General features: G+C 30.4%; 1 protein-coding gene across 2 annotated transcripts; it reads left to right on the top strand.

The window, feature by feature from the left end:
- The first annotated feature begins 8,634 nt into the window (after nt 1-8,634).
- LOC102579634 (uncharacterized) lies at nt 8,635-12,569 on the top strand. Of its 2 annotated transcripts, none has more exons than XM_015308992.1 (2): nt 8,635-8,808; nt 11,308-12,569. In XM_015308992.1, exon 2 carries the CDS (start codon nt 11,350-11,352, stop codon nt 12,349-12,351), a length of 1,002 nt encoding a protein of 333 aa, XP_015164478.1. In that variant the 5' UTR covers nt 8,635-8,808; nt 11,308-11,349; the 3' UTR covers nt 12,352-12,569. The 2 variants fall into 2 exon arrangements, with proteins under 2 accessions (XP_015164478.1, XP_006347899.1); XM_006347837.2 differs by having other exon boundaries at nt 11,288-12,569.
- Nucleotides 12,570-13,441: the final 872 nt, after the last annotated feature.

The following is a 13,441-nucleotide window of genomic DNA, read 5'->3' as shown; positions in this document are numbered from 1 at the left end:
GTACAAATATATCTAAGACAATTTAGTGAAATATGATTCTATTGTGTTCTATCTTTCTTAAAATTTAAATCTAGTTTAAGCTCATCTCTAACTTTTCTTATTGCATCCAAGAGCTCTGGTGTTGTCTTTTCGAACTGCACCATAAAATTGTAAAGAGTTCTAGATGCGATAAGTGATTTCATACGCGTAAGTGGTTCCAAATGTGTAGTATCATCTTCAACTTCATCATCATCATTGCTTTTCCGATGGTATTCACAATTTCTTCTAAGCTCTCTAGACCTCTAAACATGTATCACTTTCACCCGGATAATCCAACAAGTTATTGACATCCATTTTATTGTGGTAACCGAGATCATTAATGACCTCAAGTTCATGAATGATGTTTTCACAAGTGGGTTCATTCAAATTCTCTGAGATTGCATCCCCCAACGAATTTTACAGTGTCAAAAACAATTTTCTATTGACATTTGTTGTCCAAGCAAGGATCGCAAAATTGATAGCATCAAAACATTAATCTTTGTTGGATCAGTTTGTCCCACTTCACAGCCTTCTGATATCCTATAATAAAATCTGTTACGATAATACATCTTGAAAGTTCTTATTATTCCAGCATCACAAAGTTGAATTTTGGATGTCATTTTGGGTGGCAAGAAAAACAATTCAACATTTTGTAGTCCTTCAATATTTCTATTATGGGCTGGACAATTATCTACCATAAGCAAAACTCATCTACCATGCATTTTGTGGTCAAACCAACGAATATATTCATCAAAAAGCACACTTGTCATCCATGCTCTTTTGTTTGCACGATAGTGACAATTCAATAAATATGATGCATAAATTAGTAAGATTCAATGATTTTAATGTATGCATTGTACTTTATATATAATATTATTTTTTATGTGAAATCAATAAAAATGATACATAAATTAGTAAGATATAATGATTTTGATATAATCAAAATTAACCTTCAATAAATCTAAAATCACTTTAAATTAATAAATACTTATTAATTTATCGATTAAATAATATTTCTATAAAATAATAAAATTTGATGATCTCACCTATATTAATTTATAGAGGTTTTACTGTATGCCCTAATTAGCTTACAGTTACAGATAACAATGTACATCATCATTAATTATAAATCAAAATATTGTTACTGCAAGGTAAATAAAATGATTATGTGATATGGGACTGATGGGCTACAAGCTAAGAATATTCGTAGGAGTCAATATCATCTTTTACTTTGGGAATTTGAAGCACTAATTTTATTATATAAGATTAGAATCAGTACCATTACATTTAAGTAGCTGTCTTCAATTTTTACACTTTCACTATATATGAAAGTTACAATTCATTCATCCTATATATAAATGCATTTGTCGTTTGAAATGCTAAACCAAACATTATTGTAGAATGATATTATTATAAAGGAAAAAAAGTTTTCTTTAAAGTACACTTCTTTCGTCCCGATTAATTATATGACATTATTTGATCGGGCATAGAATTTAAGAAATAAACAAAAAATTTGTTATAGTATATATTTATCGAACTGTCCTTGTGATTAAAGTTACTTGTTCTTCACAATAATGCATGGGTTGAGTTGGCCTAATAAGGGTAAAGTGGGATGGTGCCGTTAACTAGGTACCAAATAAGGAAATGCAATATTCTATTGTAGTATTTTTTTTTTTGCAATGGACTAAAAAAATGACAGAGTAGCAAAACGGACCTTTAGATGGAGGGAATAGAATTATATAAAAGAGAGGTTCATAACTCATGAGCTAATTAATTTGATTCCATTATATAGACAGTTACTCTAGTGTATGTAGTGATATATATATGGATGATTGTAGTAATTGATATAACATTCCTGTCCTGTGTGGTGCAAGGAAATTTAGAAGTCTGCGTCAGAAAAAAACAACTACTAGTGGCTGCATGGACGAGAATCGAATCTATATATACAGGTGACGCCACATTCTTTTATAGCATATCTTATGAATAATTCCTGCACATCGATCGGAATTTATCTCACTTATATCACATTTCACTGGTTAGTTTGCTCTCTATTAATAATATACTCAGGGTCTCCACTCTCCTATACTATACTACTGTCTTTTTTATTGTTATATTTTGAGTCATGTATGTCTCTATATTTCGATCGGTTCATATATGTATATGTCATATCTCATGTCTATATAAATAGGCTTGGAGCTATAAGGAGTCAAACGCTTCAATTCAAAATTTGTGCTGCGTAATATATATATGTAGATTATTTTGGCATGGCTATTCAATGTGGTCGTTAAGATCAACAAGATCTCCTGATCACTAGCTTGAATTACGATACTAATACTGTTGTGGCTTGTAAGATTATTGCTAATTAAAGGAACATAATTAGGAATCGAGATCAGATTATTATACAACTATTCGATCAGTGATAGCAAAGCAGTCGTACAAATTACTACTAATCGTGTTTATCAAGAAAGAACAAAACATATTGAAATAGATTATTGTTTTATATATGAGGAGGGAAAATATACAACAAGGCTTTAACCAAAGTTCAACATGAGAGTAGTTGACCTAGTTTGAAAGGGAGTGTTATATAATATGGATACTAGCTCTTAAGAAGGATACTTTAGTCTTTAATGAGTGTTATAAATTACTCCATTATTTTTCATTTTACTTGGTCCTTATAATAAAAACGACTAATAAGTAATTGGGAGGAAGAGAGAAAGTAGAGAGAGGAATGAAAGAGCTCCAAAAGCCAAAGCCATACGGCTAATTAATATTGGAGAGTAATTATTCTTCATGAGGAATCCCATTATTGTTAGGCAGTAAAGAAAAAAGGAAACAAGGAAGCACCAAGTGATAATAGGTTTTGCTTCAAATGGGTCTTTGGATTTGCCTTGATACTTAAGTGCTGCCACTGCCAAAAATGATGATATCAATGTTTTGAATACAGACTGCGCTTTAACTCCACATGATGATTTCACCCTTTCCTCCCTGCATCAAATATCAATCATATATACTCTTTTAATTAGCTACATAGATTGAAATATACTCCCTTCTTCAATTTTAATTTGTTTGACTCGTTTCAACTTAACAAAAAATTAAAAATAATAATGAAGATTTTCAAATCTTGTTCAATAATTAAATTAAAATTATCAAAATGTATTTTAATCTCGTGGTCTTAAATATGTCATTATAAAAAAAAGTTAAAATTAAAAAATTGCTAAAAAGAGTAAGATAAATAAATTGAAAACGATGGAAATATATACATGTATATTACTATATACTAGTATACGCGCGGAGATTATTAAAAATTATTTAATTGTTCGAATATATTATATCATTTTGATTTTATTAAAATATAATTATCATCTTATTTTTCATGCAATGTACTTAATATCATAAAATTTTATATAACTAAAGGAACAAATCATATAAATGCATGCGCACGATCATCAAATAACATTTTTGATAAAACTAAATATTATAATTATATATTTCTTATACAAACGTTTCAAAAATATATTATGATTAAAAATAAATAAGAATGAAATAATTAAGAGAGTATGTTGGTACACTCTCTCAAATTAATATATGTTGTGTCATATAATTTGGTAAATATATTCAAGTTTGAGGTTCTTTAACATATTCTTTAAAACACTTAAATAATCAACTAATAAGAACACGTCACTGTTTCTACATATGTTGACTTGATTTCCCCGTTATTTTTGTTTACTATCTCCGTTTTATATTACTTGATTCTTATTGATTTGATATATGCACTTAAAAAAATTAATTAAAGGTATATTTTACTAAATACGTCTTATTAATAATATCTTGAAACTTTCAATTTAACGACTACTACTACTTATGTAGTTATTTTATATTAAATATTTTTTATTTTTATATTATCGAGAAGCACAATAATTAACAACCTAAGATATTTTAAAAATATATTAAAAATTAGATTTACATTCAAAATTTCACATGGGGCGTGGTACATAAATTGAAACATATAAAGTAACACATATTAGTTAAAAATTACGTTAAAATTACTACAAATTACAATAATTAACAACTTAAAATATTTTTAAAACATATTAAAATTTTGCTTGGCTATCAAAATTTCATATGTGCGCATAAATTGGGAAAAACGAGGTAACATATATATTATTTCAATATTATGTTAAGTACTATAAATAACAATAATTAACAACTTAAAATATTTAAAAAACATATTAAAATTTAATTGACTCTCAAAATTTCACACATGCTACATAAATGACACAGGGAATAACATATATTTTCTTTAAAAATTAAGTTAATAATCCTATAAATCAGAATAATTTACAACTTAAAATATTTTAAAATCATATAAAATATTAATTGATTCACTTAATTTCATATGTATCACCTAAATTAAAATAAGTAAAATAACATATATTGGGCCCGTCCTTACACGTACTATTATATCTAGTTATATGTATACTCAATGAAAAATTCCGGTTCTTACGCATGTGACATATAGACGTAGGTTAGTAGTACTTTAAAAATCCGAGTACATCCCATGCATGCAGGGACAACGGTCAACACATTACTAATTAATGGAACTATATTTGCTACGAGTTCAATCACCTTTATACACTGATATTCACTTTCTTTCAATTTACGTGTCTCAATTTTTTAGAAATTAAAAAAATATAATAATGAATCTACTATTTAGTAACTCTTCGATTCAAACATCCTATATAATATATTTTAGATCATAAAGGTCAAATGATATATATTTTGATACATTATATTATACTTTAGAATAAAATTACAAAACTTAGAAATTTTTTCTTACTTTTTTTCAAGTCACGTAAAATGAAACAAAGGAAATATTGTATATGATATGTGAGATAAAAACGTAGCTAGCTTGGTGCTGCGCTATCCATTTGTTAATCATATAGTAATATCTTCTTCTTATTTTTATTTTTTTTAGAAATCATTTTTACAAATCAAATACTATATTTTTTGAAATATATTATATATTTTTCAAATACAAACCCCTAAGTATATTTATATAAAAGGAAAAACTTGAAGAAGAATAACCTGGAATTGTGATAATAAGGAAGAAGTTGATTGCCTCTAATTGAAGTACATCTTCTTTTGTTCATTCTCCAGTACCTTGCATTCTTTATTCTTCCCTCTCTAACACCTTCCATGTCTAAATATTGGCTTAATTAATTACCTAGTATGGTCATTATAATATATATATATTACTATATACTAGAGGAGCTTAGGGTCAAGAGGACCTTTTCGGAATTTACCATAGTTGCTTTGCTGTAAGAGTGCAACATGACATTTTTGCTGTGGTGTATACCTGTGTAATTAAGACCTTTTAGGGCCCAGTATAAAATAAATAAAGTTGAAAAAAAGCCAGTTATCTTTGTGAAATTAAACTTTTACTTTGGGTGTTTTCGGTGGGATGGCACATGGGATTATTTAGCAGCTGGATATAAAATAATTTCAATTTATCGAGAACATAATCTTTCATAGGAGATTGTCAGTTAACAATCTATATATCATGTATAAAATAATATATAAATTTTCTCATAACTTATATACACACATACATTAGTTATGATGATGATTTCTAACATGTCAACCAAACGACGTCATACTAATTTGATACGTAAATAACTTATTTTTTATCTATATACCTACCAAATTCGCATAAATTAAATGAAAACTAATGCATTATTAACTCTTTTTTTATTCAAGCTACGGAACGACTCTTAAGAGCGCGTAAGCAAAAAGATTAGTTTATATATATAGAGAATCATGAGACCTAAAAAATCTGACATAAGCAAACGAAAACAGGATATATATATAAAGATAATAAACACATTTTTTTTTATATATTAAGTTATCACCATTAGATTCTGATCAGGTTTTACCCTTACCATATTATATTATATTAAACATAAAGCAAATGACTAGAGAGGACATAGAAAACCTTGCCTCTAATCTACAAAATTAAAGCATAGATTAACAAAACAATCTATAGGAAGGAATTAACCTATACAAAGTTCCTTCCTAATTAAGCTGTTGTCATTTCCCATAAGTTTTCTAATGTACTTTACATCTTTTTTGATGACACACCCATCTATTATCTTATTTTTAATTGAATATTTTACTACTTTCAATTAATGTTGTCTATAATATATAATATTGTCCATGTTGCGATGCCACCATTATTAGAGTGTGTAACTTTCGTATATGTAATTAAGTGTAATTTTCCTCTCTATACTAAACTTTTTACAATCTTTTTATTTTTATTATATCTAGCCATGATGAATTTTTTAATTTAAGGGTGTTGAGAATTAGTACATGTAGATATACACATGATCTATCTAAAAATTGGCTATTTTAGTTAAATATGTAACCGAAGTTAACTTGTTAAGATATATTTGAAAATTATGTTTTATTTGATATATTATACATATATATCTCTAGACCTTATAATAAAGAAAATACATTAGAATTTTATCATGTAATAAAACAAGTTATAAAAAACGAATAAATAAATTTGAACTTGATAGAAGTTAGGAAAGTTGGATTTGATGTATTAGTTAGCTCATCTTAATTAAATTTATCTCAACTGCAATCAAAGAAACCTTTGGACAGGTTAATCTTTTGTCCATTATTAATTTGTTATATTTTGATTTGTTCAAATTCAGCTCAATCTGCCTATTTAATATTGGCACGCATATTTTAATATTTTTTACGCGCTTTAATTTGTTTGTTTGGTATTGATTTGACACAATGTTTAATCACTTAATAGATTAAAGAAGACTTTTGAATCTCATGATCTTAAATTCAAGATTTATATGTAGAATGTATCAAAATATTCTTTTATCTCGTAATCTTAATCATGAAATGTGTAGAAAATTGATATTAAAGAGCCACCAGATAAAGAAGGAGACATTCTTTTTGAAATGAATTAAAAAAGAAAGTACAATAAATAAATTACATCGAATGAAATATTCAATTTGTTATTGGTATAAAAACAAAAATAGAATAGAATGGATTCAAACAATTCAACAGTTAATCTAACTAATTGGAATTGAGTTATAGTTTATTAATTGATTAAGACGTACAGAAACCAATATCTTGTTTTAATTAAAATATTAGAAATGATGACTCCTTTTTATCAATTTATTAATTTGGACTAACATCCACATTTGAAATTTCTCACCTTTTTTTTTGTTAGTATAGAAAACATAGGATATAATCCTTAATTTTTACGTTATCTTCATAAAACGAGTGTTCGACGCCACTAGAGTAAAAAAGAACGACCTAAACACACCCATGAATGAGGTTACATGCACTTTTAATTATAAAAATGAGAGCAAATAAATGATAATATAAAGAAAGTGGGCAAGAGATAAAAAACTTATCTTATTTAATCATTCAAGTATTTCCAATTAATAATATTACCACTTCCTTCCTCACTGCATGCATTTGTTGGGCCATATGCATGGTTTTGTCAAGTCTTTCTTAATTGTCCATTTTAGCATGGATCATACCTCTTTTCCTAACTATTTGGTCCACCATTGATTAATTTGAAATCTTGAACATATTAACTTGTGCAATTCGTGCTTACTAATTGGCATATGTAATCTGCCACGTCTATGATTAGATCTCACTATCCATCAAGTAATTCTTAATTTTATGGGCAAGTTATAATACATTTTGTCGATCGTTAAAAAATAATAACATTCACTAGCTAGTGTACATGTACATAATTTGTTGCGGATACAAGCAAACTTAGGCCTAGAAAATATAATTCCTCTCCTAACTAAAGGAAGATAAATGATTTGTTCTACAATTTTGATAGGAATAAATTGAACTGTTGCATTGCACTGCACACTTCTACATGTACATCTTTTTGGGAATTGGCCTTTGAATATTTAAGATTCCTATATATTAGGAAAATCAGAATTATTTATTTTTATATGGTGTGGGAAACGGATCAATAATATTTGATTAGCGACCTAGTACATTTAATTAGTAGTACCACATATGACCTTTTTTTTATATTATATATGTTACTTGGTCCAAGTAGTCATGGCTCATGCTTTAAAAAGATAATTTCTTCCTTGAAAAATGTCATTTTCAAAATATAACACCTTATCCATTTATTAAAAAAAATGCAATAAGAGAAATGAAATGAACCATTAAAACATAATATGCCTTGAATTCCATAGGAAAAATAGAAGAAAAAAAATAGAGGCATTGAATTACTTTAAAGTTTATGAATTATAGTGTGATATAATAGAGATTAGAGATTGGAACGAAACATTGATGTATCGGAGTGGCATGATTAATTACTTTTGTTAGAAAATTACATGTAAACATTTCTTTTTATTAATTGTTGAATCTGATTAACATAAAGAAATGCTTACAGTATAATGACAGAGATTTCAAAAAAAGTCTAATACTGTCAAAAACATATTTGGGCTGAAACTCCACTATTCAAAGTTGAACCATTCTAATATTTAAAATATAGTCACTTTTTGTAAACAAGATTTAAACAATAACACCCCTTTTAACCTTTTGACACAATGGCAACACAATTAACGGTGTTCCTCGATTCTTTTCTTCTTCCTCCTCCTCCTCTTTGGCATTTTCCTTTCTTATTTGTCTACACTTTCTCCAGATTAGTGAAAAATAATGGAGAAATTTGAAAGTGAATACCCCTATTGATTGATATTTGATTGTAATATCGAATTTCACTCCGCTACAGTAGAGGTATGACGAATTACTAATTTTGTTTTTGTTTTCTCAATCATTGCAACTTTAACTAGATTGTACCCGCTGTTTTTTTATTTCTCTAAATATTTATATGAAGGAGCTGGTTTTTTCCTCTATTTTTGTGGGTGTTAATTTCGTTTAGCCAACTAGTTTGATTTATCTTTCTTGTGTCTGGAAATTGGAAGTTGGATTGATGAAGGTTTCTGTAAAAACCATGATTTTCTGTGTTTGGTCAACCCTTTTCTTCCACCGAGGATTCGACCTACACCATTAACGTAGTGGATGCATAATTGCATATGCAGAAGAGTTTATGATGTGAAGTGATGAATATAACACAATATTTTATCACCCGCATGAGTGCAATAATCTACTCATCCTCAAGCAAAAGATCAAGTATAATTTAAAGCTATGAAGAAGCAAATTATGCGGTATTGGGGGAGACAGAATTCGAAGTTTATGGGTTCTAAACTTTCTACTGACCCGTAGCTTGTTTTAATTACTTGGTTTGCAATTAAGTAGATGTTTATTTATATTTAATGGATCTCCTAATACAAATAAGGTCTAGGCAAAAGCTACTAGGTTCTTCCGAACCCGTACCTAATATTGTAGCTCCGCCCTTTTATACTATGATGAAGCTTCTTTTGGTGCTAAGGATAAATTAGTGGCCTTATTATCTTAAATAGATAGATCCTAGATTAGAAGAGCTGATATAGGCATATAGCAGCTGCTGCAAAGACAACTTTGAGGATTGTTGCTAACCTGTACTTGTTTTGAAGGAAAAGAATCACTGAACAAGAGCAAGATTCACAACATTGTTATCAGATCTCCTCAAATTCTCCATAAACTAACACACCTCACGAGTCAGAATCCCCTCATCATCTAGATTCCTCCTTCTCCCATAGTCTAACAAGGTTTCGTTCAACTGGATTAGCATTAACCTTTATACTTGATAATTGGCTATGCCTAATCCTGACAATTACCACCGTATCTGTGCTAATTTTAAGTCTTGGAGCAAGTAATCCTTTATTACAGTAATGCTGCAGAAATTACTCTGGCCAAGTTTTGGACACGTGACCCTTAGTGCTATCTCTCTCTCAATCTTTAGTGGGGATGTGCAATCATGTTCTCTTAATAAAATATGTTGTGTCAAGGATTAATAACTGAAATACGGAAAAAAATTTAGCAGTGTTTGAGGTAAAAACAAATTGTGAGGCAGGTGTCTTACTACCTTTCCTTCCATTGTGAAAAACTTTCTCTATGTTTTCATGTGCTTGTGTTCTCCTTTGACTTAAACATAACTTTTATTGATTGGTAATTTAATTTTCTTTATTACTCATCTCTATATGTCTACATTGAGAACTTCAGAAAAGAGTGCAGGTTCCCTGTTCCCTGTTCCCTGTAAGGCTGTAACTAAAATATGGAAATTCATTTTTGGTTGCAGTTCATCTCCAAGTTTCTTAAAGTAAATGGCATATTTGCATAATTTATCTCTATTGCATCTCAGTCCCTCGCCTGAGCTCTCTATCTATACTCCTTGGTATCTTTGTATCAACCATTATTGTCCAACCGAATCCAGTCTATTTCTCCCTGTCAATAATGATCTCACTGCTGTTACTCTGCAAGTTCTGAATATAGTATTTACCCAACAAATCGATTCAGTGCAATAGAATTTGTTCAATACAATATACAGATAAATGTGGTGATAACCTGATTTAAGTACAAGTGTCATTATACTTGTTTGCAATTAGAGTATAGGGCTAAGCTGATTTCAGATAAACCAAGTTAATTTGCTTTTTGAGCTTCTATTCTCTGTATATCATGTAGACTGCAGAATGAAGATGTTGGGCCCAATAGATAAACATGAAGTGAAAGGTTACAAATTTGTAATTTTTTCTGTCTGAGCCAAGTCTTTTACATGTTAAATCCTTCCTAGATTAAAATTTGAGCCTTCCAACCAGCTAATTAAGCTTGCTAATGTGTCTGATGACTTCAATTTCAAACATTTCAACAAAATAAGACTTTTCTCGAGGCCCTAGTAGGAAAGGGCCTTAACCTTGTTATTTTTTCTAATTTTGTTTCCATGGAACTGCTATTTCTTGCTGATTAATCCCCACTCTGTTTCTGTTCGCTTCCTCCAACTTCATTTTATGCCTAAAATAAATTTAGACATTATTTCTGGATGTTTGAAGTGCTAATATTAAAATTCAGATAGTGGTGTGAGCATATGAATTGATCTGACATGTACGTGTTCAGACAAGTAGCTTCATCTAGTGAAGTGGTCCTTTGTTTGCCCAATGATTGATGAGGGAAATCCGTTATCTGCAGACTACTCATCTCTTGATTGGCCTTATATCAGAACTTGAATCTCTTATGAGATGACCACCTAAACGTCTAGATCATTATTACATTTTTTGATTTACGAAGTAATATGATGATTTGTCTTCTGATTGTTGATGATCTAACTTTACTTGACAAGGTACCATATATTCAATCCAGGCAATTACAGTCACCTAGCTTTCAGTTTATGAACAGAGGGTAATGGCATCTTTAACCCACCTGCTATCTGCCACATCGGCAGTTGCTTTGCAACATGCACGTCATAAACAGCTGCAATTGGTGAAAACCCAAAAAGTGCCAAGTAGAATGACTTTTCCGTGTATGAGCCATAAGCCATTCTCTATTTGCTGCTCAAAGCAGTCTCCATGGGAACCTGCACCTGTCACTTATGTTCCTAGTGATAACATTGAAGATAAATTTCTGGAAGGATCAACCAATATATTTGAAACCATGTCTTCCGGTAAACCAGCTGAATCTTCATTAACTGAGGCTGAAGGGCTCACTGATGTAAAAAGCCAGCCACCATTGCAGCTCCAATACCTTCGATGGCCTGTGTGGCTTCTTGGCCCTGCCATTCTCTTAGCCACTGGGATGGTGCCCACTTTGTGGTTACCTATTTCATCAGTTTTCATTGGTCCCAACATAGCCAGCCTTCTTTCCTTGACTGGACTTGATTGTATTTACAATCTTGGAGCAAACCTATTTCTCCTGTTAGCCGATTCTTGTGCTCGTTCACCAGACAGCAGTCAAGATTCCACCAGCAAGCCGCCTTTCGGTTATCAGTTATGGAACATGGTCGCAAATGTTATGGGTCTAGTCATTCCCTTGATAGTATATTTTGCTTCTCAGAACAGTTTCCTTCAGCCTCAACTTCCTTTCATTTCTTATGCTGTGCTCTTGGGTCCCTATCTTCTGCTTCTATCTATACAGATACTCACAGAGATGCTGACATGGCATTGGAAGTCACCAGTATGGTTGGTGACACCAGTAGTCTATGAAGCGTATCGTGTTTTACAACTAATGAGGGGGTTAAAGCTCAGTGCAGAACTCAATGCACCATCATGGATGCTGCATACCATTAGGGGGCTAGTCTGCTGGTGGGTTCTCATTCTTGGCATGCAGCTCATGAGAGTCGCTTGGTATGCTGGTTTCACTGCTCGGGCTCATCAGAAACAGCTGCATGCCTTGCCCAACGCTAATTAGGTCCAAATCATGCAACTTCCTTTTCGGGTTTAAAGAAAATGGTTGTATATGTAATTCAATTGTTACACACTTCCTTCATTTCCCCCTTTTTCTTCCCATTTCTTGTTATTGTTATGTTATACATAAGAAGTTTGTCTTCAGAGATTACAACTATGATGTATGGTACCAGAAAAGAAACAGTAAAAAAGCTTATACAACTAGATATTTGTTTATTGAAATATGCTTGCAGATTCTGTCTACCTATGAACATTGTGCTGATTGCCTGTTGCATGAACTGTGAAAGGGATAATTCTGATAGAGGTGTTCTTGCTCCCCTCAACCTCCACCCCGCGCTAAAAGAAAGAAGAAAAATCTTTTGAACTAAAGATGTCATGAATTGGTGAAATAATCTTTAGAATATACAAAAATCCTAACAATAACAAAAAATATTAAGTAATTTTTTATTATTATTTAAAAGTTTGAGGTACTTATAAGATGGTCCGGACATTACCGTTTAAAAAATACGTAATAATTTTGGAAGATGAGAGTAAAAAAAATACACAATTTGTTTAAAAGATGGTGGGCTGATTGCTGTTGGTTGTTAGTGACTGATCAGTCAAAAATTCTATGGTTGGAAGAAATCATTTGTGGTGGAAATATGACCAAACTATATCTTCCTTAGACTTAAAATAAGTGTGTCATGATATGATTGGCAAATGTTTTATGCTTTTGCTAGCTTTCAAAGTTATCACATGTTTTTAATTAATAAACTAAATCTCACCAGCACATATTAGAAAACTCTAGTTTCTCATTATTGGTTATAGCCTTTTAGGTGAGAGAAACATTTTCGATTTAAAAAAAAGAGACTACTAAAAAAAATAGTATGATTCACTAAAGTTCCTGCGTGTGTATATATTACTATATAAGAAGAGTGAATAAAATTCACTCTTCTTTTGACACATGGCACCCAAAAAAAGGAGAGGGTTGAACATAAGTGTCAAGGTGAGGGTATTTTGGGTATTTCAAAATACCCTCACATTCACACTTATCTACTAAAAATAATAATATATATATATATATATATAATAGTAATATATAATGTATAATATAA

The sequence above is a fragment of the Solanum tuberosum genome, unplaced genomic scaffold (assembly GCF_000226075.1).
Source record: "Solanum tuberosum cultivar DM 1-3 516 R44 unplaced genomic scaffold, SolTub_3.0 scf00095, whole genome shotgun sequence".
Lineage (NCBI taxonomy): Eukaryota > Viridiplantae > Streptophyta > Magnoliopsida > Solanales > Solanaceae > Solanum > Solanum tuberosum.
The sequence above is the reverse complement of the archived record's forward strand: the minus strand, read 5'-3'. Positions and strand labels throughout refer to the sequence as shown.